The sequence below is a fragment of the Alternaria alternata genome (genome assembly GCF_001642055.1).
Source record: "Alternaria alternata strain SRC1lrK2f unplaced genomic scaffold CC77scaffold_6, whole genome shotgun sequence".
Lineage (NCBI taxonomy): Eukaryota > Fungi > Ascomycota > Dothideomycetes > Pleosporales > Pleosporaceae > Alternaria > Alternaria alternata.
Genome location: NW_017306195.1, coordinates 872,920 through 899,431, shown reverse-complemented (window position 1 = coordinate 899,431; position 26,512 = coordinate 872,920). Strand labels below are relative to the sequence as shown.

At 51.7% G+C, this 26,512-nt stretch overlaps 11 protein-coding genes across 11 annotated transcripts; 5 read left to right on the top strand and 6 right to left on the bottom strand.

The window, feature by feature from the left end:
- Positions 1–630: 630 nt before the first annotated feature.
- CC77DRAFT_1039208 (Cloroperoxidase) lies at positions 631–2,867 on the bottom strand. Its single transcript, XM_018527151.1, has 3 exons — positions 1,916–2,867; positions 1,359–1,860; positions 631–1,292 (listed from the first exon to the last, which is right to left on the bottom strand). The coding sequence occupies exons 1-3, from the start codon at positions 2,391–2,393 to the stop codon at positions 962–964; spliced, it is 1,311 nt and encodes a 436-aa protein (XP_018388112.1). The 5' UTR covers positions 2,394–2,867; the 3' UTR covers positions 631–961.
- An 861-nt stretch (positions 2,868–3,728) lies between these two features.
- On the bottom strand, positions 3,729–5,344 carry CC77DRAFT_1059572 (hypothetical protein; the record flags this gene model as incomplete). Its single annotated transcript, XM_018528254.1, has 5 exons — positions 3,729–3,770; positions 3,828–4,717; positions 4,770–4,991; positions 5,048–5,186; positions 5,243–5,344. The coding sequence occupies 5 exons, from the start codon at positions 5,342–5,344 to the stop codon at positions 3,729–3,731; spliced, it is 1,395 nt and encodes a 464-aa protein (XP_018388111.1).
- A 1,311-nt stretch (positions 5,345–6,655) lies between these two features.
- Positions 6,656–9,089, top strand: CC77DRAFT_1018683 (alcohol oxidase). The gene has a single exon (XM_018524673.1). It carries the CDS (start codon positions 6,961–6,963, stop codon positions 9,007–9,009), a length of 2,049 nt encoding a protein of 682 aa, XP_018388110.1. The 5' UTR covers positions 6,656–6,960; the 3' UTR covers positions 9,010–9,089.
- CC77DRAFT_744149 (aromatic amino acid aminotransferase 1) lies at positions 9,063–11,378 on the bottom strand. Its single transcript, XM_018533028.1, has 2 exons — positions 11,084–11,378; positions 9,063–11,031 (listed from the first exon to the last, which is right to left on the bottom strand). The coding sequence occupies exons 1-2, from the start codon at positions 11,232–11,234 to the stop codon at positions 9,371–9,373; spliced, it is 1,812 nt and encodes a 603-aa protein (XP_018388109.1). The 5' UTR covers positions 11,235–11,378; the 3' UTR covers positions 9,063–9,370.
- A 165-nt stretch (positions 11,379–11,543) lies between these two features.
- On the top strand, positions 11,544–14,073 carry CC77DRAFT_1018680 (hypothetical protein). The gene has a single exon (XM_018524672.1). It carries the CDS (start codon positions 11,951–11,953, stop codon positions 13,844–13,846), a length of 1,896 nt encoding a protein of 631 aa, XP_018388108.1. The 5' UTR covers positions 11,544–11,950; the 3' UTR covers positions 13,847–14,073.
- A 1,058-nt stretch (positions 14,074–15,131) lies between these two features.
- On the top strand, positions 15,132–16,091 carry CC77DRAFT_930738 (Aldo/keto reductase; the record flags this gene model as incomplete). Its single annotated transcript, XM_018534179.1, has 1 exon — positions 15,132–16,091. One exon carries the CDS (start codon positions 15,132–15,134, stop codon positions 16,089–16,091), a length of 960 nt encoding a protein of 319 aa, XP_018388107.1.
- A 453-nt stretch (positions 16,092–16,544) lies between these two features.
- CC77DRAFT_1018678 (hypothetical protein) lies at positions 16,545–17,493 on the top strand. Its single transcript, XM_018524671.1, has one exon. The coding sequence runs from the start codon at positions 16,619–16,621 to the stop codon at positions 17,417–17,419; it is 801 nt and encodes a 266-aa protein (XP_018388106.1). The 5' UTR covers positions 16,545–16,618; the 3' UTR covers positions 17,420–17,493.
- Positions 17,494–17,612: 119 nt separating this feature from the next.
- Positions 17,613–20,396, bottom strand: CC77DRAFT_1007182 (hypothetical protein; the record flags this gene model as incomplete). Its single annotated transcript, XM_018523464.1, has 1 exon — positions 17,613–20,396. The coding sequence occupies one exon, from the start codon at positions 20,394–20,396 to the stop codon at positions 17,613–17,615; it is 2,784 nt and encodes a 927-aa protein (XP_018388105.1).
- A 283-nt stretch (positions 20,397–20,679) lies between these two features.
- CC77DRAFT_743909 (P-loop containing nucleoside triphosphate hydrolase protein) lies at positions 20,680–22,328 on the bottom strand. The gene is made up of 3 exons (XM_018533027.1): positions 20,974–22,328; positions 20,864–20,920; positions 20,680–20,796 (listed from the first exon to the last, which is right to left on the bottom strand). The coding sequence occupies exon 1, from the start codon at positions 22,089–22,091 to the stop codon at positions 21,084–21,086; it is 1,008 nt and encodes a 335-aa protein (XP_018388104.1). The 5' UTR covers positions 22,092–22,328; the 3' UTR covers positions 20,680–20,796; positions 20,864–20,920; positions 20,974–21,083.
- Positions 22,329–22,427: 99 nt separating this feature from the next.
- Positions 22,428–23,541, bottom strand: CC77DRAFT_1093155 (signal peptidase 22 kDa subunit). The gene is made up of 2 exons (XM_018529667.1): positions 23,200–23,541; positions 22,428–23,123 (listed from the first exon to the last, which is right to left on the bottom strand). The coding sequence occupies exons 1-2, from the start codon at positions 23,414–23,416 to the stop codon at positions 22,567–22,569; spliced, it is 774 nt and encodes a 257-aa protein (XP_018388103.1). The 5' UTR covers positions 23,417–23,541; the 3' UTR covers positions 22,428–22,566.
- On the top strand, positions 23,535–23,865 carry CC77DRAFT_743863 (hypothetical protein). Its single transcript, XM_018533026.1, has one exon. The coding sequence runs from the start codon at positions 23,654–23,656 to the stop codon at positions 23,822–23,824; it is 171 nt and encodes a 56-aa protein (XP_018388102.1). The 5' UTR covers positions 23,535–23,653; the 3' UTR covers positions 23,825–23,865.
- The last annotated feature ends 2,647 nt before the right edge of the window (positions 23,866–26,512 follow it).

Here is a 26,512-nt window from a genome sequence, read left to right as displayed (position 1 = left end):
CTACTTTCAAACAAAGGTAGACTGGCCGTCACTATATCGACAAGTGAAGCATCGGGAAAACTGTACAAATGTATGCTTTAGCTGTGGGCTCAGTTAATTTTATGTACTCAGGTATACAAAGCCATTGTGAACATTACCCAACGCCAACACCTTGACATCCTGGCACTGTCGTAATGCACTGTTCAGAATTTAGTGCTGTATTCGTGGTCAGTCATACCCACAGCCGGACGTTGCTTGTCTAGTCCAGATATTGCTTCCCAAACATATCCTCTTGTTTCAATTATTATGTACCTAAGAATACCTAGGTACCTGCCATCTCAGATAGAACTTTTGCATGATGCGCGGATGAGGGGGAATGAAACTCGGTTCAAAAAGCTGTGAAATACCTATATACACCTACAGTCGCGTTTTCTTTTGTCAAGCTAGCACAGAAACAAGCAGCCCTCTCGTCGCATCTTCCAAGATTAAGCGTTCGTGCCTAGGTAGTACTACCCAAATATGTTTGCGACATATGAGTTAGTCTATACTTGGTTAGGCTTATCCTGACGCGACGTGACGCGAACGCGTAGCGCCACCTACGTAGTTTCTCTAGCCACCCTACGTTCTACAGTGCTCTTGCACAATGCTGACCACCACACAAACTACCAATGCCAGCCGTGTGCGACTGCAAATTGCTGTTCCCAGGTCAGAGATACCACAACACACTATATCCGGCGGATGCAAACAAGTGCCAGCGAGGCCTGCAAGACCGACGATGAGCCGTCAGACGATTCTCAGCCGGGGAAGCATTGCCGTCCAGCGCATCTTCTAGAGTACAGTATCTTAACGCGATGCACATGTACAGCTCACATTCTACAAGACATCACGATGGACTCAGAGCGCGTTTTCCCGTATATGGTATGGTAAAGATTATTGATTACTACAGTAAGCCGCAAGCTGCATTATCTATTCACCGCTTGACTCAAAGACTGGACCCAGCTTTGAGAGCTCCAGGGAAGTTCTTCTGAAGAGAATCCCATAGCGGCTCGCCACCCTCTGTCAAATCCTTCCACGCGGGACATGCAAGATCCAGAAGCGGCGCGGCAAGGGTATCGGTTACCAATTTGATCGGGACCTCAAGGGTGGCCAGTAAGCCAGAGAGCGAGTTGGGCAAGAATGTCTTGAGCACCTCAAACACGAAACAGAGGAGGTTGTTGTTTTCGAGCAAGGAAGTCACATTTATCACGCCACCCGTAACGTTACCGAGATCGACACCAGTGAACGAGTTTACAGTGCCGGTGTTGCCGCCGATGCTGCAAAGAGTTGTCAGTACTGACGCTAACACCCGGGGGAAATAGTGATTGAAATGCTTCACGTACCTGCCAAGGACCGGGTGCTTCATGACCCAGCTTACAATGTCGAGATTGAGAGGAATAAGGCCATATTCGATCGGCTTGCGGTACCAGTTTTCAGGGATGGTTTCGTGGCCTTTGCGGTACTCAAACGTTCCATTGTTTCCCTCGTAGACGCCAAAGAATTTACGGAAGACCTCTTGAGTGAGAATACCATCGGGGTGTTCGGCCGTGTGGTTTGACAGCAGCCGGCCAAGGAAAAAGTAACCGGCGTTGCGGCTAACCATTCCGGTAACAGGACCATAGTAGAAGTTTGGATTGTGTGCGACGCTGTACTCCCAGCGGCGGGCAGCCTGGTCGGCCAGCAAATCCATAGAGATGACACCATTTTCGTCGGCACGATCATGGATATCGCGGAACAGAGTCATATTCATTGTCCATGCATCACCCGTAACGTAAAGGTCATCGCGCGTGAGAGATGAGTCGGACTCAATCCAGTTGTGCGAACCTTGAAGTCCCCGTGGATCACCTACCAAACAGTAAGCATGAGGGAGTCTGAAGCAATGTAGGATGATTTGACGTACCAAGAAGGCCAAGAAGATTTCCCAAGATGTTGTCTGGGCCAATAGCTGGACCTCCAATGGAGAAGCCCGGATCCAATGAAAGTGGGTTTCCTGTCCAGACTGTACCCATAATACCGAGTACGAGTGCGAGCTCTGTACCCATGCCCATCACTTGGTTGATGGCAGCAACAACCTCTACAAAGCTAGTAACACCATCGCGGGAAATGTATCCATGGTTGGCCAAAGCATTGAGTCCAGGGCAAGGTCCACGCTGGTCTTTACCCTTGGGAGCCTGGAAAGCGTGTTTACCGGTGATATCGATGGGTTTGTTGACGTCTACAAGGAACCTCTTGGATTGCTTCAACTCGTTGACGGATCGAATAGCTGCATCTAGCTTTTCTGGTGTAAGGCCTTCAAGGTGACTCGGGTTAAGAGCAGGAAAGGCATTGACAAGAATGTTGCCCGAAAAGAGGGTAAGAAGAGAAAACGAGAACTTCATAGTGAGTGGAATGGTGAGAAAAGAGCGACTGCGAGGTAAACAACGAATAACCAAAGAGAGGTGAGGAAATGGTAATTACATGATGAGCCTTACGAGCACCATGTGAACTGCATGGGTGTCTGCTCGGGCGGTGAGGCGCGGACGAACTGCTGAAAGTGGACGAACCACACAGAGTACAGACAGGTCCCCGATTGGGTCGGGGAATATCTGACAGGTGAAGGACTAGCCTCTTTCTCTGGTCAAGGAGTGAGGCAACGTCTATCCTCATTTAACGACCCAGAGAGTACGTAGGGGAAAGCCACCAACAGCCGCGGCACGGAAGATGCCAATGGCTCCTGCTCCACTTATGCCAGGTACGAGACTCATGGGAGGCTAGACGAGAAGATCCGCAGCGGACACTTCGGAATGTTGAAAAGGAGCATGGCTGACGATTCCAGATACGTGATCTGAAACAAAGCTCACCGGAGGAAGGGTTCGAAGGAAGGAAGAATAGGCAGATCGACAACACTGGTGGGGTCGGTACTGCCACGCTGCATAGGTCCGACTAAACGGTCCGTTCAGCAAGGTCCAACCGTGTCCGGATACAGAAAGCCGAAACTGTCACTCTCCTCGCACGGTCCGTTCCCGCTCACTCAACGCTTTCAATTCAAGGCTGGTTTCATCGCATACCGCGCTTTTGCATAATCTTTTGAATTACGACTCTCATTTTTTGGGGTTATCAGGAAATTACGTGCCACATGCAGACCCTGGACGCCTTATGAGAGATCCCGAGTAATTCTTTAACCACGAAACCTTGAAGACCCACCCGACGTCTTCGAGAAGCACCGAAGTAACCAGATCGTAAAAGATAAGTGGCGAAAATTCTGGCTGTCAATGTGGGACGCACCCAGGCCAACTGTGCCGTTGGAAAGGTTGATCCTTGCCGTAGTTACACTGCGGGCCCCTTACTAGGATTATGTTCCTTCCCCCGCGTACAAGCTTCTCACTGCTTTACAAGTGGCTGGCTACGATAGCAGGTACCCCCCACTCATTGCGTACGCATGCAGTCATGATTCCGTCCGACTTCGGCGCCAGATTAGAATGCGATTCCATACCCAGGCTGCCCTGACTCATGTACGTGTTGTTCGAAAGAGAGTATCATGTACGATGTACTTGTTGTATACCAAGTGGTTCAGTGCTTGTGGCCGACGCGTGTGTACGGGAACGGTGCGAGTAGTGAAGACAAGTAGCAATTGGGTATATTATTTACAAAAGAATTTAACCACCGTTCGTAGCATATGCTTGATCCAGACGCCTGTACTCCGTCTATACCATGATCGAGAACATAGCAAGATATCAAACATGTTCCACTCCCGTCGTGGGCGGCTTCCCCCATTCCTGCGTTTTTCCATCAGTGGCGTTCTGAGTCACCACCGAAGCATTCCTGTGACTTACTTCCACTTCATGAGTCTGTATGATCCAGCCACCAGAGTCTCTTTCGGGATGTTGCGCCCTCGTCAAATGGGCTCGGTCACTGTTGTCGTCCATATCGTCTAACGGGATAAATTGGCCTTCGTCTCCTGCTTTAGGTTTGATGGAGAGACGTACTGATTTCTCCTGACCGCCAGTCGTGCTGTTGTTGGTGCTGAACTTTGATCCTTTGCTATTCGAAGTGCCTTTAGTCGAGGTGTTCCTGCTTGACGCGAATGTCGATGTTATCTTTGGCCAGAACTTGGCAATCAACATTCGATGAGCCGGCATGCATCCGCAAATGATCGAAACATCGATCTCGATAAGACTCCACAAACCGGCGTCCACGTAATCCCAGGTGATGTTTTGCGTGTTCGAGAAGTGAATGAGCGATTCCAGACGGATGACCGAGATGATAATGACGAAGATACCAACACCAAACATGGCCATGACCATGAGCTTCTTCTTCAGACTCATGTTTAGCCCTACCAGATGTTTCATTGGGAGCGCCATTACTACAGCATCCAAGAAGATGTTGATAGCAGCCGCGATCCAACCTTGAAGATGAATGTCGTTGCATGTGCCCTCGTGTAGTCCATCCCACTGGGTCCAGGCCAAACTGATGGGTCGACATTGGTAGAGGGTTGCGAAGAAGAAAGCCACTGTGTATAGCGCACATACAGCCATCACGCTGTATGTAAGGATTCGAAAGCTCTTTGCCGGAAAGACGCGCAGGTAGAAGAAGAGGATGGAGATCTTGGAGATACCTAGACCGGTGACGTAGAATATCTCTCCCAGGAAGTAGTAGTACAGGACGTTGGTGATCTGGTAGTCTTTCAACGTCCATATATCTCGTCCAAGACCGTTCGCGACCACTGAGATGTTGTAAGTAATTGTCGAATAATCACAGAAGGCGGAGGATCTTACGGAAGTGACCAAATACGGCGGGAGGTATGGCAAGACAGAGCACGATTCCCATTGTGAGGTCATCCCATGATACCTGGCGGCCGTTTTTGCCTATACTGGCAAACATCCTTAGGATGAAGGCCATTATAGCCAAGATACATCCGGCATAGCCAGCACCAAGGAACGTATCGCCTTTGTAACGGACAGGCACTCCGCAGCCCTGGTTGCTCACATTCTTTGTTTCTGTTATCGATGTCAGTCTCTTGATATACAAATCTTATGTGGCCAGTATGACTTACGCATGAGCTCGTATACAGTGCATGTCTTCGAGGAGCAGACGGCCACCGCAGCATTGAGCGCGTCATTGGTACACAAGCACTCTGAAGTGAGGTTTGTCGCACAGGTAGACTTGGGAAGCTCTTCCATAAAACATTTTAGCTATACAAACAAGTCAGATCCGCGATTGATGTCTGGTTATTGTAACAGCAACGTACAGCGCACTTTGGCATATGTGATGCCAAAGCCTCAAGCGCATTCTGAGCTTGAACGGCAGCCACAAAGGCCGCAAGAAATGCTAGCAGAATGTTTAACCGCATTTGGAAATGTCCTATACGGGCTTCGCAAAATCGAAGACAATGATGGTAAACGGAGAAAGAAAGATGGTATAATGTTTCAGCTTGCGCTAGGTCTCAATGTCATGGAGGTAGTGGGTTATGTACGCCTTAAGCATTTGGACTGCACAGAACACTGGTGGAGTTGCGATAACACAAAATGTGCCAACTTGAGCGAACTTCACCCGGGCCAAGGGGCAATCATACCGAAATATGGATCCGTGGAGGAGAACTTGGAAGGCCAGGTTTGAAAGGCACCGAATGTTGGTGTGCAAGGGTCACTCGAGTGTCGTATCGAATCGGGGAACAACCGCCTACGAGCCTGGTTCACGAAGCCAGGGTCTGTACATGCCGCGCTTTGCTACATTCGATGGACCTATTGAGGAGTTGTTTCTCGGCACCTGTGACCTCGATGTGACCTTGCAGAACGCCCCTGGAGATCCTCTACAGTATCTTGAGAAATCAGGCCATGCTTATGCAGTGCTCGCGGATGCTTCCGGTGTTCTGCGGAACCGGAGACGCTGAGAGACGTTGGTGATAGAGACCCTAGGACCCTCTGGGGATCCACTTGGTTTGCCAAGTCGATGTTGCACGTGCATAGTGGAGGGATGCAAGGGTTACGATCGGTAGATACGTACCTTTCTCAACGTCTTCTGCTGGTCGTGATATAGCCCTTGATCGACTTAGTCGTCGAAATTTTGGGTGGATACCTGACTTCACGTCGGAGCTTTTTGATGACGTTGCTGATTCGTACATTGGGCAGTTGAGGCCAGGAACGAGGCTGGAAGGAGACCGTCGGGGATGGTGAAGAACAGTCAGCGTTTTAGCCGGGTTGCCGCGATCGTCGTTGAAGTTGACTTTTTTGATGACCAAGGGAGGCCCAAATCTGGACACTGCATTGTGCACGCCGCAACTGTCAATAAGTATTCGCCTGGGATGCAATGCAACCTTAACTACAGGACGACTGTAAGCTAGAAAGCAGCCATGTTTCAACTTACCTGTAGCATTTGCTCGCAAAGTTCACGCATCTCGCGGGAGTTGCCTGCCCACGAACGTTAAGTTTGCGCCAACTGCCGTCGGGCCGAATCGCAAGGCGTCCAAGGCTCGAGATACAGTCTAGCTTCAAACAACGCCTCAATCTCCCCGCTCAATCTCTCTCGACTGCAGCTAGGAGAATTTTTGTACTATCCTGACTCGACCGCCCAGCATTTATCAGTGTGGACAGGGATGCGGCCCGACGTGGAGAGCATTCTTACCATGCTCGCGGGACCCACTAGCGCACGGTGCGTACTACAATCTGGATCTGGTAAGAACGGACAAAGTTGTTGGGGTAGGATTAGCCGTAGGTCGCATTCGTAAAATGTCCAGGACCAAAGGGGTAGACGGTCGATGATCCTAATCATTAGTACGTGTACAGCAACCACCGGTGGTGTTTCGTGATGGTTGCTCGAGGCTGACATATGCACATGGGAGTATAAGTCTTCACAGGGAAGCCCTCGTTCCTTACACTCCACACTCGTTCACGCCCAGGCGTTCTGTCTCTCGCTTTTGTGTATTACTCTTCTTCCGGCCTTATTATTACCATCTCTAATACCGTCACCATGATTGTCTTGAAGGCTCTTGCCGTCCTCTCTTTACTCACCAACTTCACTGCCGCAAACATCATCGATGGCGCGGAACACACTCCTTACCGCGGACTGAATGTCAAGCGTGCTGTGAGTGCTACCAACACCACCACGCTTGAGGATTACGAATATGTCATTGTCGGCTCTGGTGCTGGCGGTGCACCTCTCGCAGCCAGACTGGCTCTCAATGGTCACAAGGTCCTCCTTCTTGAAGCTGGTGACGACCAGACCAACACTACTCAATACAACGTGCCTGTCTTGCACTCTGTTGCCGCCGAATACGAGCCGATGCGATGGGACTACTTCGTCAAGCACTTCGACGACGAAGCGGAGATGAAGAAGGATACCAAGCTTACATATGAGCTTGCTGATGGCACTCGCTACACAGGCCCTAACCCTCCTGCCGGTGCCAAACCCCTGGGTATTCTGTACCCGCGTGTTGGCTCTCTTGGAGGCTGCACTGTTCACAACGCCCTCATCACTGTATACCCATACGACAGTGACTGGAGTGGCATCCAGGCTATCACCGGCGATGATTCCTGGGCACCAAGCAAGATGCGCAAGTACTACCAACGTCTGGAGAAGGCGCGCTACCTACCCAACAGCGTTGTTGGACACGGATTCTCAGGTTGGCTCGAGACCTCTCTGACTGACCTGACCTTGATTGTTCAGGACCTCAAGGTCATTTCCCTCGTTCTGGCTGCTGCCACGGGTATGGGAAAGAGCCTCCTCTCAGGACTCCTTACCACCGTTACTGGTCTCGGCCAGGTTCTCCTTCGCGACATCAACAACCCTGGCCCTAACCGTGATTCTGCCGAGGGCATGTGGCAGGTTCCTCTCGCCATGAAGATTCCAGAGTACAAGCGTGCAGGCCCTGTCGACTTCCTTCACCAGGTCATGGATGCCAAGAACAGTGATGGAAGCCGAAAGTACCATCTCGACATCCAACTCAACACCCTCGTCACCAACGTCGACTTTGACCAGTCTGGTGCGAAGCCCAAGGCTACTGGCGTCAGCTTCTTGACAGGAAAGTCTCTCTATGGCGCTGACCCAAGGCGCCAGTCTGGATCTGCTTCTGGCAAGGGAACAAAGGGTTCCGTCAAGGCCACTCGCGAGGTCATTCTGTCCGCTGGTGCTTTCAACACCCCGCAGATCATGAAGCTCTCCGGTGTCGGTCCTAAGGCTGAGCTCGAGAAGTTCGGCATCAATGTTGTCAAGGATCTCCCAGGTGTCGGCACAAACCTCCAGGATCGTTACGAAATTCCCGTCATCGGCCAGGCACCCAGCAAGATCTCTCTTCTGAACGGCTGCACCTTCCTCGAAGGCGACTACGACCCTTGCCTCGAGAAGTGGGAGACTGGTAAGCTCGGTATCGGAAAGGGAGTTTACGCTACCAACGGTATTGCTCTTGCCATCACAAAGAAGGCCAGCAACTCTATCCACGGCAACGCTGATCTTTTCGTCGCTGGTTGGCCCGCGTACTTCAACGGTTACTACCCCAACTTCTTCGCCAACGCTACCGCCGGCCGTGACGCCTGGACTTGGCTCACTCTCAAGGCCGAATCGCGCAACAACGCTGGCACTGTCACCCTCCGCAGCGCTGATCCCCAAGATGTTCCCGAGATTCGCAAGCGCAACTTCGATGTTGGCGGTGACGAGGATCTTGATGCCCTTGTTGAGGGAATGAAGTACGGCCGCAAGATCTTCCAAGACCTCATTCCTCTCGATGGAAAGTTCACTGAGGTTTGGCCCGGAAAGCAAGTTCAGACCGACGCACAGTGGAAGGAGTTCGCCAAGTACGAGTCCTGGGGCCACCATGCTTCTTGCACCTGCCCCATTGGCTCTGACGACGACCCGAATGCTGTTCTCGACACCAACTTCAAGGTCCGTGGTGTCGATGGTCTTCGTATCGTTGATGCTTCCTCTTTCCCCAAGATCCCTGGTACTTACCTCGCCCTTCCCCTCTACATGCTGGCGGAAAAGGCGTCAGACGCCATCCTTGCTGATGCCAAGGCCTCCAAGTAGATAGCGAGTGATAGGAGAGCGTAGCGCGCTTCCTCCATCAATCTGGTGTACATAATACTTAATCAATATTGACTCTGGTCTGTTACTGTCTGGGCCCACTGAAAACACCAGCCGCGTTAGTTTCGAGTTCTTAACCACGATGATCCATGCTCTTGTTAGTCGCTCAAGCAGCGCGAGACGCGGGAGATAGATGCACTAATTCCAGAGGGTCGGGGACGGTAACTACTCCGCAAGACGCAATCATCATATGCTTTGTGCCTGTATCCGCTCAGCACGTGGCATGGCCTGAAACACCTGCCATGAACTTAAAATGTCTGATGGCGTCCGAAAACTATGTATTACTCAGATTACTCATAAATCATCAACACATTCCCGTTAGCACGGCCATACCCGCAACGTGATCTACACCCGCGATCGCGGTCTCCTCATCCTCCAGTAATTTATCAATCTTGCTCTTGCTCTTGATCCTCCAGAATGCTTGCGCACCATCCACAAATCTCTTGCTGATATCATCGACATCTTCCGTGGGGCAAGCAGCGAAGCACAACCTGAAGCAGTTGAAGCTATCGTTGTCTCTGATTTCCTGGTTGGCTGCGAACATGGTACCTGGTGCTACGAGGCACAGATATGGCTTCGATGTCCAGAACACCCAAAGGGCCTTGGAAAGACGACCGGCAGGTACTTGCTTGGCGAGTGGGTGAGACGAAAAGTCGAATCGCACCCAGACAAACATGCCGCCGAGAGGACGAACAAATGAGTACATGTTGGTCTTCTCGACCACAGCCCAGTCCTCTTCTTCGTCTACGACATCAACGAGGCTCCTTCGGCGCCCAGCCTTGACGACTTCCTTGCCAGCGTTGAGTGTATCGCACATAGCCGACATGCGACGCTCATAGTTTCCCCTAAGACCTTCCAGCCAGCGCACCCATCCGTCGACTTTCCAGCCACTGCCATCGGCGGCGCCACCTTTTCCAGGGTCATTTGATGACTGAGGGCCCATGAGCAATTCTGCGATCATAGACTGGACGAAACCAGAGGGTTGCTGAGTCGAAGTCTCGGTGATGCGAAGGAGACGCTCTACAAGCGCGGGTTGTGCGGTGATCCAACCAAGACGGCACCCTGGAGCTACAGTCTTGGAGAATGTGTCGAGACGTACGACACGGCCTTGGTAGTCTACGCTGAGATATGAAGGAATCAGACTGTCGAGAAATTCGAACCCGGAAGACTTGGTGGGCTTTGGAGGAACGCTGCTGGGCGATGATGATGGATACTGTAGGTACCAGTATGGGTCGTCTTCGACGATAATGACATCGTACTTGACGCAAAGGGCGTAGATTTCGGTTCTTCTTTGTACAGACAGAGTACCTGATGTAGGGTTCTGTCCAATAGTCACAGTGTACATGATGTGCGGTCGGCGGCCCTTTGAGAAGTCCCAGTTCTCCAGAACGTCCTCCAGACCTCCTTCGCCGTGCGCCATCATGCCCTCATCGTCGATAGCTACGGGGGCAATGTTGAAACCGCGCGGCCGAGCGGTCTGGATAGCGTTCATGTAGCAGTAGGTTTCGCACAACAGACCCGGCCTCTCATCAACAGGGTCATGATCAGCTGACCACTCGTTGCTGAGCGCGGTCAGTGTTTTGGAGAAACCATCGGTAGAGCCGCAGGTCAAGATGACCTCAGGACCGTTCTTGTATGGCACAAATGGATGTAGGTTCTCCCTCGTGAACTGTCGGATGAACTGGTACAAAGCAGGGTATCCCAATGCCTGGCCATATTGTAGTGCGGACTTGAGATCAATCATGCGAAGGGGATCTTGCACGTTGGAGTACTTGGGTACAACAAGTCGCGACGCGGGTGGCTCCTTCTCTTTACGCTCTGAGATGGACGTCTTCTTCAATTGGGCGGACGGGAGGTCTTCGGCGGGCGGGTCGACGGGCTTGTTTGGTGTTGGCTGCCATCGGTTCGGGTGTGCGACCTTGGCCTCGAGCGTGTCGTATGGGAAGTAGTGGTCGTTGGGCAGGCCTGCGATGCGTAAGCGATTAGTGGCAAAACAAAGGTGTGTAAGCGCGCATACCTCCGGCCAACTGGGCAATGCCAGGAATCTGGAAGTACTTGTAAAATTGCTTGATTGAGGAAGCCTCGCGCGCTTTGGTGCTCCTGGACAGGAAGTGGGTGAGATCCACTGGCTCGGGGAAAGAGCTAGGATCAGAGCTGTACGGCGCCATGATAGGAATGTTGCCGAATCCGGTGTTTTTCGGGAAGTTTATCTAGGCGCGTCAAAGGCAACAACAACTTTCTCAAATCCGTAAAAACAATCAAGTCCAAAGAGGTGAAAGGCAATTAACAAAGATGGAGACGCTCGGCCACCCGTAGCAAATGGTCCGAGGGCCCGATAAGGGCGCTGATTAGAAATGCCAGCTAACAGTGACCTCATCACCAAACGGGAAGCCGCATGGCACGCCTAGACCGCGTTGAGCCACGTTGAGCTACGCATGGCAGCAGCATCTGGGGAAGCTATCTGCAGCTACTTGGAACCATGCCAGTCGCCATATCCCCAGCTCCGTAGACACGTACAACACGATACTTTCTTTGCCTGTGCCGCGGACACCCAATACCTCGTACTCGAGAGCCGACTAGCGTGTTAGCGCCGTGAAGCCGGAACGTGGGAACTCCACAGGCCCGCATCATGCAGGTCCCGAAGCTCCCCAGAGCTCTTTCCTTGCAGCTATACTTTTGCCTCAGCTCTTTCAGACTTCCCTTCACTTAACCTCATGCATAGCCATCTTGCTTCTCTCTAGTCAACCAGACATTCATCATCTTCCGTCGTTCCGCCTATTCCTATCGATAAGCATCTCTCAAGCCTCGGCGCATCGTCATCCCATTCGCTACCAAACTGTCGTCCCCAACGCGTTCGCGCCACGAGCTGGCGTCCCTCTACGACATGGAGCCACGAGAAAGCCTTGACGATGAGGGCGCGCCTCCCCAGGCATATCGCGACGACGAGACTGCGAACACTTCTTCTGCCGAGCCTGCCGACGTACCCGCCAACTCCGAGACATCCGGCGAGGAGTACTATAGCCCACAAGAGCCCTACTACACCAGTAAATACATTCCACCGCGGTTGCAACGTACATGGAACAATGTTGTTGTATGGGTCAAGGGTCCTCAGCCACCACGACCGTGGAAGATACATCCCTTCTTTCCCAAGATACAGACTGCGCCGATCCAGTTGTTGAACAACTACTTCCCAGAGCGAAGACAGAAGATTGCCCTGCTAGTCTTTTTCTACTTCTGCTGGCTCCTCACTTTTGGATTGGTCCTGCATCGTAGCGCGTTCGCAGCAGACATACCGGGATACGGAAGCCCAGTGCGCATACGGTGTACAGATCGCTTCTGGAGCGATGGCAATGGTTGCGGGCTAAATGGGGATCTCTGCCGGCCCTTCGAGAACAGTACCATGCCGTTCCGTTGCCCGGCAAACTGTAGGCGCGAGCAATTGCTGAATCCACATGCTGTTGGTGACAAGAACGTAAATTACCGTCAACTCGTTATTGGTGGACCCACCGACGAGGAAGAGACACTGGAAAACACATACTACCGTGCTGATTCTTTCATCTGCGGAGCGGCTATTCATGCTGGTTTTATAAACGACGCGTCCGGTGGTTGCGGAGTTGTTGCGCAGGTTGGTGAGAAGAACGAGTACCCCAGCGTGAACAGGAGGCATATTAAGAGTATTGGCTTTGACTCTTATTTCCCACGGTCCTTCTCCTTCCTGTCTGGTACACAAGCCAAATGTCGCGACCTGCGGTGGCCACTGCTAGGCGTGTCGCTAACTTTTACCATCCTGTTGTCTTTGTTCACAACATCGCCATCCGTCTTTTTCTCCTCCATCTTCTTTGGTGTCTTCTTCCACGTTGCGCTTGCATCAGACCCACCAAACCTTACCGACTACTACTCCATCATCAGTATTGCCTTGGGGCGCTTTCTTCCGGCATCATTCTGCATGTATGCCGTCTACCAATTTGCGGTGCGTCGTCAACTGCAAGGCCTCCACGCACAGGTTGAGAAAACCATCCTTTGGCTTGGAGGATGTTGGATCGGCGCTTTAAACAACTACACGTTCGACAAGATTCCTATCGAGCGCCTCACACCACACGACATCAAGAATCAGCCAGGTGCCATTCCAGCGCTGATCATTATCGTCCTTATCTTGTTCACCATCGCCCTGGGACAAGCCTGGTCGTTCCGTGTCGAGGGTCGCCTGCCGCGCTACCTCGCCATCTATGGTGCTCTGGTCGGAGGCATTCTTGCGCTTGTTGCCATCCCAAAGATGAATGTTCGCATCCACCACTATATCCTCGGCTTGCTACTTGTTCCTGGTACATCTATGCAAACACGTCCATCTTTACTCTTTCAAGGCATCTTGATCGGCCTCTTCATCAATGGCACTGCACGGTGGGGCTTCGCCAGCATCCTCGAGACGCCTAGTGCACTTCGCGGTGACGCACCTATGGGCACCTTACTTCCTATTATTACTGCGCCAATCATCCACAATAACCTGAACATTCACCATTTGAGACCGAATATCACCTTCGATTGGCACTTCCCTTTCCCCGAACCTTATGACGGGATAAGTATCTTGGTCAACGATGTGGAAAGGTACCATGAATACGCTGACCGTATGGAGGAAAGCTGGACTTGGACTAGACACATGGAAAATGTCAACGAATATTTCCGCTTTGGATACTTGAAAGGTGGAGGAAGAGGCGACTACACGAAAGCTGGAGTTTGGAGAGCAGATGGTGGTTGGACGGAGATGGCTTCTGGACCATCTTGATGGTCGCAGAGAGTATGAATCTGGTTGGGCATCGCGTCGCATCGTATAGTTTGGATAGTGCATGTCCTGGTAAGACCAAGAAGACTATTTTAGATTTTGTGAGAGATGCTAGTCTAATCTTTTGCAACCCGATGGATCACCCGTTGTCGTTAGCCCAATGTATGTCTAGTATACATATGCAGCAACATGTGTCGCTTTCTTTTTGTTCTTTAGCTTGACGCAATCTATTTGTACGCCCGCCTCACAAGGCTGAGTATCAGAACTGAAAGACTTCCCTCCCCCCAAGTGAAGTTGCGAAGCGGAGAATACGATGGGTATAGTCAATTTAACCGGAGCGTCCACCCCCCGATCCGAACGGTAGTCAGACAATCCAGATATTTCGTAAGACCAGAGTTCGCTACGCATGTAGGCATTCACAAAGTCCATGGAGTGTACGTAGTCCTCATCGTATTCCTGAACAGGTTATAGGCAGTGGCAGTGAGCATGTAACATTAGAGTTGTGCATTTAATGTTTTGCACTCTTTGTAAGATAAGCATGCTGAGCAGAGATGGGAGATTATAATAATCACACTTTCTATATGGTTCTGTGATGGTCCATTGCTTGAGCATGAGGACGGGTTGCCTTGCGGTCATGTTTACTATTCGTCCGCCGTTACGGACTACTCGAATGTTGCATGAAGTTCACTAGTCAAGAAAGGGCTTAGTCCAGGCTTCGCGCCACCAACCGTAAGATCGCTATTGCGTAGTCTCGAGGCTCACTTTGTCGCATTCGCTTCGTATGGACATGTTTCTTATTCGTCCACGATGAGTGAGAAGTGCATGCATAGCACGTGATCGGTCTTAATGATATCGCCGGACGCATACGAGTGGTCGATTTCCATGGTTGGCGATTGTGCAATATGTACCGAGGAGGGGTTACGCGGGAATAAGTGGACCTAGCTTTGTCGTGGCTGCCCGTTGTGCTGTAGGCGTCAACGAATGACTAGTGTTTGAGACGCATTTGTAATGGGAACGCTGTTACGCTCCGAAAAGTACGCGAGCGGTGTTTGGCTGCGGGGATGCCTGTCCAAGTATGTATATAAGTAGAAGAAAGGTGGGCGTTGGGGAAGCATCACCAACAGTTGAACCGCGGCTTCTTCTACTACATCATCGAGCAGGATCAACAACATCATCGCCTGTGCTGTCCCCACTATCAGAGCTATAACAAAATCAAAGCCTACAACACCCTCAAATCTCTCACATAACCCACACAAAACCACGTTTGGAATCGATACCCGCCTTCACCATGGTTAAGACAATCTTCGGAGGAGCTGCGCTTTCAGACTCTAGCCACTTCAAGACACCAGAACTGCGCGCCGAACTCGTCGATGTCCTGATCGCCAATGGTATTAAGAACATTGACTCTGCTCGTATTTACACCGGGTCAGAGGTTGCCATTGGCCAGCTAGAGAAGCGCAAAGACTTTGTCATCGACACCAAGCTTGCGGGAGGCTTTGGACAACCTGGCAATGTCTCAAAGGAAGGTGTGATCAAGGACACCCAGGAATCTCTCGAGACCGCCAAGATCGATCAATTCGATATCTTCTACATCCATGCACCAGACACGACTGTTCCCTTTGAGGAGACCCTGGCGGGTGTGAACGAGGCATACAAGAAGGGCATTTTCCGCCGTTTCGGTCTCAGCAACTTTTCAGCCGAGCAAGTACAGGAGGTATACGACATCGCGAAGGCGAAGGGCTACCCTCTGCCACAAGTATACCAGGGCAACTATAACCCTGTTGCCCGCCACTTGGAGACCCAGCTCTTCCCTACCCTCCGCAAGCTCGGCATCCATTTCTATGCCTACTCGCCACTTGCTGGTGGTTTCCTCGTAAAGACTGCCTCAGACCTTGATGCAGGCGCGGGACGCTTCAACGACAAAGCCCTAGGTAATCTGTACGGAAAGCTTTACGATAACGAGACTATGCGCAAGGCGCTTGTCAAGTGGAACGAGATCGCTGAGAAGGAGGGTGTTACTAAGGCGGAGCTAGCATACCGCTGGGTCGCCTACCACAGCGTGCTTCAGGGCGATGAGGATGGTGTCATCTTCGGTGCTAGCAAGGTTAGCCAGGCTGAACAGACTGCCAAGAGCTTGAAGGCAGGTAAGCTTAGCGACGAGGCGGTCAAGGGCATTGAGCAGATCTGGGAGAGCGTCAAGGAAGTTGCTCCTGTTGATAACTACCACAGTGGAGTCAAGAAGCAGTAGATAGTGATTCGAGCGGCTGGAAGCTTAGCATAATGCAATAATGTCAAAGATGTCTAAAAGGCTAAGATATTTGTTCGCGCTGCTAGTGAGATGATTTCCAAGGTTAAGGCGCGATCCTTGAGGATAGTCGTGCGCTATAACTTGAAGTGTGGAGAGGTCATTGTCCAGGAGATAGACAAGGGCGAGCGTCATGTGCAATGTGGCTAGTGTTCGGTCCTACACAAGAGGGGGGTTAAGCCTTGGGACGCCTCACTGGACGCAAAATTTGGTAGTATGTGTATGTATCAGTATCTTCTACTGATAATCTTGGTATGCGGCACATAACAACCTTGAACGATTAGAGTGCTTTATGATTTTCTCCAGTCTGACAAAGTCTTCCCTTTCTGGCTAGAGCCCGTGCTGTCCTTCCATTATATTCCTCGCTACCTACTCTTGTGTATTCCACAATCCACACCCGCTCCATTACCTCTACTCAACAACTCTAACGCGACCGCTCCACGAAACCTAGTACCTGATATCCTCAAGACATGTTCTCTCCGTCTCCCATAGGGTGCGATAGCGACGTGGCAAAGTTGGAGGGCAACTTCACCAAAGCTGCTATTGCCCTTGATACAGGCAAACTCACTTTCCTGGACCTCCCCATGGAGCTGCGTGTCATGGTTTACGAGTACTTTACACCCGAGGATCAGTATATCTTTAACTCCGGCCAGCCAGCATATGACGGCTTGTTACGCACCTGCAAGCAAATTCGGACGGAAGCACTAAAGGAGATCCAAAAGGCAGCCGACAAGTACTATCGCGCTTACGAAGCGAGTTGGTTACTTGAAGAAGGCTTCAGCATCAAGGTGGAACCCATTATCGATCCTGGCAAAGTCGTCGTCGTCTTTTCGGAAGATCACTTCATGTCCGAGGCTTGTAAAACGGGGAGACGTCGTAGTTGCTACCAATTCCACATTCCGTTGGCTTCTTTGAATCTCAAACGTCTTAGTTTCAAAGTCTCCCGCAATTCAGATATATCGCCGCCTCACCTGTTAGGTTGTGTTCCTGCTCACTGGGCCGTTACCCAGATGCTGATGTCTATCATCACATCTAATCCCCAAGCACGGCGGATCTACTTCCATCGCGACAGACTTAACTTTGGTTATGGTTATTCTAATGATGATTTCGGGACGTTGTGTACAATAGTGGAGGAAGGATGGCTGCGATACGGGGACCAAGAGGAGAAAAATGCGCCATACAAGTGGCTGTTGACGACCAATGTAGAATACAGCACGAAGACTGTACGTGGAATTTGGGTCGACCGTGTTACGCATTGCCTTGGTTTGTAGCATGTAGGGTGTAGTGTCGAGGAGCATGTCGAATTGACCAACGCCAACGGAGAAGTAGATCTCAGCCCACCACCTTCTATCTTACACATCGCTAGCTCAAATGAAACCGATCTCAAGCCTCATGTCCCAGGTTTGCTTTAGCGCAAGCAGAAAAGACTCAAATCATCATTCACCACTCCCTCAGTGCAGCCTCTTACCTTCTTAGAACCGTAATCCCCGAAGTCTTTGGCTTCGACCTCTTCTTCTTCACCTCCAACACCGGCGCAGTCTTCGCCTTTTTCCTCGGCTGTACCTCATTAGGTTTCGCAGTCGTACCCCTCTTAATCCCCTTGCCCTTCGCTTCATCAGCCTTTGCCCCACCCCTCGGCCCCCTCTTAACACCCTTATCCGCCCTAGCAGCCTTGGATTTCGGTTCCGGCCTAAGCAATCCGTGATCTTTAATGTAGAAGATCAAGTCTAGCGCCAAGTCACAGAACTCCTGCGTACCCCTGATAAGCTGCAACGGTTTCTTCTTGCTCTCCAACCCTGCTCTGTACCGATCCACAACCGCAAAGAAGATCTCGTTGGTATCCGCGTCGACCGCGTCGCGCATACGCTCGTATTCTGCTTCGCCGCGGTTGTGCTCAGTATGGAAGTGTCCGCGTCCCGTGCCAAACTCGTCGCCGATTTCGTATTGCACGTACGCTTCTATCACCATGACGGCAATGGTGTGGAAGTTGAGGAGGGCGATTGCAGGTTCGGGATCGGGGTTAGGAAGGGCGCGCTGGTTCGGTATGAAGATGTTCATCAGGAGATGGACTTCTTCGTCCGCGTGGTCTGGGGATAAGAGGATCTCTTCACGGACCAGGCCGGGTAGGGAAACTTTGGCGCTGGGGATGTCTTCGCCCTTCGCGAGGGGTTGGCGTTGGACTTCGTATTGAGGAAGGGTCCAGTCAATTTCTTCGGCGCTTTCCGAGGAAGGTGAAGCGTTCTTGGTGGGAACGGAGGCAGGTTGTGACTTATGTACTTGGTTCTGATTGGCCTTGAGTGTAGCATCTTTTGGCTTAGACGTGCTTGTGACGAACTCAACATCAGAGTCATTATTCTGTCGTGGATGTCGTGCAATCCCGTTGGACGCTGTAAGTAGAGGTGACATACCAATGACAGAATCACGGCTGCTAGTGACCGATGGGTGACGCTTCACTCGGCTTTGAAGAGGCTCATCGTCATCGGAAGCATCGCCTTCGTCGCTAGAGTGGTTCTCATCCGGAATCTTCTTCGGCGTCTCTTTAGGGCCCTGGGGAGCATACGGCCCTAGTACCCGGGTGTTCAAGCTAGGAGGCGCTGAGATCTTTGTCGTACTCTTGTATAGTGATGCTGGATTGAGGCAATAAGACATGTTCAGTGGCATTTGACTATAGGGGACTGTAGTTGAAGCCGATTGTGGGAATCCGGGACTGCTGAGTCCGTTTGGAACCTGCTGGCTGCTGAATTGAGGTGCGCGTTGGTAAGTCAGAGGGCCCGTAATAAACGATGGAGGTGCGTTCGATTGCCTCTGAGGATAGCCGAACCCATGAAGTGACTGTTGAGACTGTTGCGACCACTCTTCGTTCTGTTTCCTGAAGTCCTCTAACTGCTTCTTCTGCCTTTCGATCTGTGCCTGAAGCTGTTGCTGACGACTGAAGCTGAGACCGAAGTTGGGTTGGTTGCATTGATCAGAAGGCTGTAGGGAGACATGATGGGGTTGCGTTGTTTGGAACTGCGAGATACCTTCCAAAGTGATGTTGGGGTTCGAAACACGTGAGTCCTGATGACGAGGTGAAGACGACGTAGTAGTGAGGTGAACCGGATCCGGAAAGTTGGGGTGAGGCTGACTCCATACATCCTGAACGCCAAGATCAGGTTGGCCAGTACCGAAGATATGCGGAATTTGCTTGACCTGGTCTTGTTGCTGCACGTTCATCTCATCAGATGTGAAGCCTGATGGTACAAGTTGATGATCGATCGCTGGATGGCCTTTGTGCTGTTTGTTGATAGCGCTTGGGGACCACTCCTGTGAATCAGTACCATTAGAGGTGTTTTCGTCGTTGTTAAACACGGTATTTTCACCACGAGCAGCTTCTGGTGATGCGCTCTCGCTCTGCTGATATTCACCATCCACGTCATCAGCACTACGCTCGTCGACGGCCGTAGGCTCTGGTGCAGCGGCCTGTGTATCAGCGATATCCAAGGACTTGTTGAAGGTGTTGTCGTTGGCCGGAACATGCATAGTACCGTTTGCAGGATGAGCATCAACATCCATATCATTTTGAGCAAAACCTTGGTGGGGATCATGTATCTGTTGACGTGCGTCATGTTCGAGCTCATCCTTGATGACCTTGACCTGACCTGACTCTTCCATAGGCTTACTGAGTGGGGTCGGAACCAAAGCTTGATCATCGTCCTTCTCGATCTTGATCTGTGGGTCGGTCGTCTTCGAATCCGGGGATGCAGTGTATCGATGATGTCCACTCTCTTGTTTGACGATAGGACTTCCGCTGGAAGGATTGGAAATGGTTCCCCATTCTGGGCAAAGTTTCAGGCAATCGGAAATGGTTTTCGAAATTGTGCCAAGCTTCTGGGAAACTGAAGTGCCATTAGCGGACCTTTGGTGGTCTGGTGAAGAGGACGTGTTGGTGGTCTTTGTCTTGGTGCTGTACTTCAGCTTGACCACGAGTTGCTCGTTCTGGTCTACACTAGACTCTGCTTCAGAACCTGGATCCTCTTCTGGTGTAGTGGCAGAACCAGGAAACTTGTCTCTCAGCATTCCGTTTCCGTTGGCATCGCACTCTTGGTCCGCGCTATCCTCGAGTTCTGGAGTGAGCTGATCACTCTGACGTGCTTCAATCTCAGGTGTCTGCATCTGATCGTGTACTCGAAAAGGATCTAGAGGAGGCTGCTGAAGATCGCCCATTGTGAGTCGTGGATCTGGCGGGGTTTTGTCGCTCGCGATGTCCATGCTGTCGGATTTTGGCGCAGTCTCGTAGAGGTGCAGTTATTTGTCTATACGCAGAGCCGTAACAGAACAGCAATTTCAGTATCGCAATAGACTCTCGCTCGCTGACTCTGAGATCTTTGACAGTTTGCAAGTCTCGAAAGTTGGTGTTGCAAGTAAAGAGGATTGTAGGTCACCTTTCCGTATGGGTAGTAGCGGCTTCATATAGGGTTCGCTGGCCAGTGATCGTTTACGCCCACCTTTACCTGAAAAGCTAATCAAGCGCTCTCTCACCTCTACACTGCTACCTGCACGTTTGATCTGCAGACCAAAAGCCAGAGGCGCCAGTACGAAATGGGATCTCAAGTAGAAGACTGATAATTGCGATTACGAGTGGAGCCTCATCCGTCACGACGACAGACCGCTAATACTGGTGAGCAAGACACAGCGAATCAAGATCGCTGTGACGAAACCAGCGTGCGTTTGTTCACCTTGGAGCAATGTAATCACACGAGACGGAATGACAACAACAAGATGGACGGCGAGATCTGGGAGAGTCAGCATACCTTATACTCTCCAGTAGAGTCAAAGACTTACTGACCCTACATAATCAGCGATGTTTGGCCGGGTATCTATTCCTCTCTACGTCTTGAATGGTATCTATTTCATCTCTTCGTCATCTTCATCTTTACATATCAACTCTTCACCTCCTCACTGAATCCTCCCAATATCTCCCTTCAACCTCGTCACAAATTCCTCAAAAAGTGGCGCCAACGAACAATCCCGATACTTGTCCACAAAAAGGCCATCCTTACTCTTCAAAGCCGCAACTTCTTCAGTATCCATCTCCTTCCCTTGCAACACCGTACCCTTGGGATACACCGGCCTTGTCCCGCTCTCGACCAATTCCACAAACGCCGGGTCAATCGGTACAGAACCCAAGAAAGGGACTTCGAACTCTGTTGCCATGACGGCTCCGCCGCCCTTGCTGAAAACGTTTGTGCATTCCGAACAGTTTGGGCAGATGAAGCCGGCCATATTTTCTACTACGCCAAGGACTCTGATGCCGGTCTTCTTGCAGAAGTTGAGTTCCTTCTTGACGTCGCTGACGCTGATGGCTTGTGGGGTCGTGACCACGACGGCGCCGGCCAGGAAGGGGAGATACGGGTTGAGAGCGGGAGAGGGTGTGGTGTTCTTCAACAGTGTTTCGAGCAGAGAGATGTGTTCGTCGGAGGTACCGGGCGGCGTGTCGATGAGGAGGTAATCGAGCGGTGGCCATAGGACGTCGGTGAGGAACTGGCGAACCATGGCTGTCTTCTTAGGGCCGCGCCAGATTACAGCATCGGAGCGCGAGGCCAAGATGAAGCCTAGTGACATGCAGGATAAAGATCCAATCTTTTGGCCATCTGCAGCCGCCTCTCCTCCTTCTGTTTGCTCCGTTGTGCTTCCATCCTCTTCGCCCACTCTCTTATGCGTAGCCAATGTCTGCTCACCGTGTACATCCACCGGTATCCAGCCACCAGGCGCTTGCCTTACTTTTTCATTCTCGATACCAAAAAAGCGCGGTATACTCGGGCCTGTCAAGTCTATATCCAAAACACCGACCGAATGTCCTTGTAACGATAGGGTAAGGGCGAGCTGGGTAGTGACGCTTGATTTTCCGACTCCGCCTTTGCCGGAGAGCACGAGAAGGATGTTCCGTATGTTGTCAAGAGGCATGGCGAGATTGGGGGATTTGACGTGCCAGGGTTGGCGCGAGCAGTCGGAGAGTTGGTGGGGGTTGCGTCAGCGCAGGTCGATGGGATGCACTTCGTATGGCAGTGATGAATAAAGGACTTTACTCGCAGAGGTTTGGTGTTAGTCTGGAGCGTGATCGGATGGGCGAGAGGAGGAGTGGTGTAGGTGGTACCGCGGATGGCGCATAGTGTGAGGTGATTGAGGGTTGTGGAGCGCGCTTTGAAATCCGACAACCAGAAAGTGGCGGTTTGCGGCGAGATCGGAGGTCCGACCTTGACCCGAGCATGTACCAACACTTCTACTTAGGGCAGACTAGTTGTTTGTACTTGAAATCGTATTGATTGCTCTGTATGATCAATATGAGGCAAACCAACAAAAACGCATGCCTATTGGTATCAAATATAACCATCTCCTGGGACCCTGTCCCCTCGGCGCATAGATTGCCCAAATGCCGTTTCTAAACGACAGCCTTCTTCAGCGGGACTTCCTCACCAACCACCAATCTGTAACCCTCGGCACCCTTCTCAGTCTCCAAATCCTTGGGCTTTGCCGCCTTGGCACCAACCTCGGGGAAAGTAAACGCCTTACTCCTGCCTCCCTCCAAACCGCGCCATGCACCAACCGTGTTCCAGTTGGTCCAGGTCAATGCGCCGACCCATGGCTGCACATTCCATCCTAGCTCCAATGTGACATCCGTCCTATTGCCCAGCTTGCCAGTTATATCGGTGATCTTGTATTTGGGCTTGTTGTTCTCGAGGTGCAGTTCGCCGATGGGATAGGGCGACGTCGTCTTTGATTTGGACGCGGCGCGCTTCTTGGCGGATTGCTTAGGCAGCTTCGACTTCTTGTCGGGGTGAACAAAGTAGCCCGTGTGCCAGGGCGCTGACTTGGAAGCGAGGATGGCATCCCAGATGATGGCTTCGGACGGCGGTTCTGAGGCGCGTGTTGAGGGGTAGACGGCTTTGAGGTAGACGAAGACTTGCTTAGTGTTCCAGTTGAAGAGCGAGCTGAGATCTGTGCATGCGAGTGTTAGTTCTGCTGTTGCATTTGTATACCCGTAGCATGGTTGTGATTTGTGTAGGAGACGTACCAGCGTTGAGGTCGAACTTGATATGCGCGTATTCCTCCCTCTTGGGTGAGTAGTAATGCGGCCGCCCCATTACCAATTGTACATTCTGCAGCGATATGCTGGCTGACGGGTTCTGTGGGGAGATGAAGCTACTCAGTGCAATGACGCTCGCGACTGTGAAAGCGACCGTGGTGAAGAAGCCAAAGACATTCTGTAGACGCACAAGTGTCGAGTGCATCGTAGAGGTAGAAGATGAGCGCGGGGCTCTATCTTTGAACGTTTGTCGGCTATGAGAGGAAGAGAGGCTCGTTGGGAGTGGGCGTGAGCGTTTAGCTTTCGCTGGGTCCTAACACGTATCTGGCCTGTCGCGCGGAGGTCGGAGCTCAGCCCTATGAAACCAGGGTTCACCCATTCCACGCTAGTCCATCATCTCCACGGTTAGCATCTGACCTCGGACGACTGGACTTCACCACAAATGTCGGGTATACATAATGGTTCATTTGCGATTGCTACAGATAATGTGATATGGGTATCAACCTGCGCACAAGCTATCCTACACCGTCTTCTCCCATATCATCTTGCCCTCTATCTGATCCTATCATCTACGGGTATCATCTATGCATTTCCCATGTTATGTTCGAGCTGAACGCCGTGACGCCACGCTAGCATGCTTTGTGAAACGCTCAAACAACCCCGAATCGAAGTTCAGATGTACTATGAAGAGGAGTCTACTGGGCAGCAGGTGGTGCGCCGCCCCTTGGTCCTCCACGTCCACGGAAACCGCCACGACCACGGCCTCGTCCTCTACCACCTCGTCCACCATCAAGATTTGCCGGCGGTGGTACGTTCGAGTAGTTTCGCGGCTGGAAATTTGGGTTGTTGGGCACAACTCCTTCAGCGGGATCAGTGTTGTCGATGACGGTGAAGCCTCCCCGGCCCTTGTAGCCTCCTCCTCGTCCACGCGGGACGAAATCAGCAGAGCCACCTCGCAGGTTACCGCGAGTGTTCGTGCCATTGGGAGCCTGGTTCTGGTCTTGAGAGGCTTGGCCGTTGACTTGTCCAACACGGGGAGCGGTTCCGCCCCGGCCGCCACGACCACCACGAGGTGGTCCGCCATGGATTGGCAGTGTCTGCTGCTGTCCTTGCTGCGGTCCAGAGCTTTGACGTGGTGCCATGCCTCCGCCACGTCCGTTCGCGCCTCCGAAAGCTCCTCGGTATGAGCCACGGAGGGGTGGTGGCGTACCTGCTGGAACTAGCCCAGGGCCTCCAGGAGCACCGAAGCGGGGCATGTTGTACGAAGTAGGCGCTTGTTGTGGACGCCTGGCGGCAGCAGCACTAGAATAATGCACGACCTGCTGATCCGTCATGTTCACAACTGCAGTAGCCGGTACAGTTGATCCTCTGAACGGAGAACAACGGTCGCCGAGAGAAGTACCGCTCATAAAGGTAGCGTCGAATACAACATCGAGCAACAGAACACGCGCAGTGCGGGTTTTGCCAACCACAGTACCTGATGATCCGATTGGGACCCTTCCAGAGTCTTGAACATAGACAATGCGATCGCCAATGCTGAAGTGCTGGTGTCCCAATCGTTGTTCTGCATCAGAAGGCTTCAGCAGAGCGACACGGGGCACCTTTGTAACCGTCTTGGGCTCAACTTCTTGGGTGAGGGGAAAGTTGGCATCAGCGGCTGCCTCGATGAGCTTGACTGTATCCGAGTCGAGCTGCTCAGCGTCCAAGGGTACCTTCTCAAAGTTCTTCGTCTGAACACTCTTGAGCCAGGCTCCAATCTCCTTGACCTTCTGCTTCGCAACTTCGGGAGGATAAAAGTCCGTGTCTTCCCAGCCGTCACCCGTCGGGTTCATGATAATGGCGGCGATAAACTCCGGGAACTTGGTCATATACTGTTGCAAGAGGTTTATGGCCTTCTCGCTATACTCCCATCCGTTGGCTGACTTGCGAGAGTAGCCCAATACCTTGAGCTTCTTCGCTTCAAACTTGAGGTTCAGACCGAGATTGAGTTTAAGACCGCTTGAGTTGACATTGAATGACGACGTGAGCTTAGACAACGCAAGCGGCGGCATATTCAGATGCCTCGCCACCTGGTAGGATGGAAGATACGGCATGGACCTTTCTGCCATGATGACGACTTCGCGTCCAAAAGCTGGCTCTTGCTTCTTTAGCTTCGCGACCATGATCGTGGCCTTATTGTCGGCGTGGCCCATGACTTGTAAGGGACGGCCATACGCGTAGTCTCCAAGGTAGAATGCTCGGGCTCCCTCGGGGAACTCTTCTTCAATAGGAAGCGCCTCTTTCTCTATAAAGCGAGCATCTGCGCTGATAACCTCATCCACAACTGTTTGTGTTGCATACTCCACTTGTAGTCCAGCGACCTCGCCGTATTCCTTGATGGTAGCGCCTTCGTCGGTCTTCTTGAGTCCCTTGAGCATTTCTACGTGCACGAGTGACTCAATCTCTCCGACATTGATGCCAAGACGCTTGCTGTACTGGCTTTCGATGCGGTTCGCAGTCTTCTTCCAGTTGGAAATCTCTTGTGGTCCATGGGGAATAGCAACGGGCGCAGGAGAATCGCCGCTCTCTGGCAGAACGTAGTCGAACAGCTCATCCGATACTTTTATTACCTTTGCTTCATGTAGGAACGGGTAGCCAACATGAACGGCCTTGCCGAGTTTTGCTTGTGCGTGCCCGACAGACTGTCGTGGCTCCGTATCTAGTAGTGTAATGACCATGCTCTCGTTACGGCTGTCTTGTTGGAAAACATTGACACCCGCAAACTCAAGCTTGCCATGGAACGGCAGAGTCTTCAAGCTGGGGAAGCCGGCCAGAGCTGAGGCACCCAGTTTGACGCCGTCCATGAGGCCAATGTAGTATTCTAGTCCGTCCATAGTCGGTAGGTCGAATATGTTCTCGATACATTTGCAGTGAGGAAGATCCGGGAATACACCTGGCAGAGATGACTGGTAGACAAAATCCAAATCTTTAGCGTAAGTGAACTTCAACGAAACGCCAAATGAATTACGCTGCTTCTCGTCCGGTGTCAGATCGTTCTCCTTGGTTGCCATGGCCTTAAGCAGACGATCTTCCTGGATGAATGGAATCTTGACGACAGCCTCCCAGTCCTGCTTCTTTCCGTTCATGTCGAGAGTGAAGTCTCGAGGATAGAAGTCGATGATCGGCGAATCCTCATTGGTCATGAGGGGATGGTAGGCTTTTGGTACGATGCTCTTACTGCGATCAGGCAGGACACCCATCAGTTGCTGGAAGGGCTTAAACGGCTGTCCAAGTCTGAAGTTGATGTCCGCCTTCAGACCTC

What these genes read in the sequence shown, in the direction of transcription:
- CC77DRAFT_1039208 (XM_018527151.1), bottom strand. Translation starts at nt 2,393, where the DNA reads ATGAAGTTCTCGTTTTCTCTTCTTACCCTCTTTTCGGGCAACATTCTT. An exon ending in AAATCTTCTTGGCCTTCTTG is followed by an intron (nt 1,861 to 1,915) that starts GTACGTCAAATC and finishes ACTGTTTGGTAG; the next exon opens with GTGATCCACGGGGACTTCAA. An exon ending in AAGCACCCGGTCCTTGGCAG is followed by an intron (nt 1,293 to 1,358) that starts GTACGTGAAGCA and finishes AACTCTTTGCAG; the next exon opens with CATCGGCGGCAACACCGGCA.
- CC77DRAFT_1018683 (XM_018524673.1), top strand. Translation starts at nt 6,961, where the DNA reads ATGATTGTCTTGAAGGCTCTTGCCGTCCTCTCTTTACTCACCAACTTC.
- CC77DRAFT_744149 (XM_018533028.1), bottom strand. Translation starts at nt 11,234, where the DNA reads ATGGCGCCGTACAGCTCTGATCCTAGCTCTTTCCCCGAGCCAGTGGAT. An exon ending in CATTGCCCAGTTGGCCGGAG is followed by an intron (nt 11,032 to 11,083) that starts GTATGCGCGCTT and finishes TACGCATCGCAG; the next exon opens with GCCTGCCCAACGACCACTAC.
- CC77DRAFT_1018680 (XM_018524672.1), top strand. Translation starts at nt 11,951, where the DNA reads ATGGAGCCACGAGAAAGCCTTGACGATGAGGGCGCGCCTCCCCAGGCA.
- CC77DRAFT_1018678 (XM_018524671.1), top strand. Translation starts at nt 16,619, where the DNA reads ATGTTCTCTCCGTCTCCCATAGGGTGCGATAGCGACGTGGCAAAGTTG.
- CC77DRAFT_743909 (XM_018533027.1), bottom strand. Translation starts at nt 22,091, where the DNA reads ATGCCTCTTGACAACATACGGAACATCCTTCTCGTGCTCTCCGGCAAA.
- CC77DRAFT_1093155 (XM_018529667.1), bottom strand. Translation starts at nt 23,416, where the DNA reads ATGCACTCGACACTTGTGCGTCTACAGAATGTCTTTGGCTTCTTCACC. An exon ending in CAAGTTCGACCTCAACGCTG is followed by an intron (nt 23,124 to 23,199) that starts GTACGTCTCCTA and finishes TCGCATGCACAG; the next exon opens with ATCTCAGCTCGCTCTTCAAC.
- CC77DRAFT_743863 (XM_018533026.1), top strand. Translation starts at nt 23,654, where the DNA reads ATGTCGGGTATACATAATGGTTCATTTGCGATTGCTACAGATAATGTG.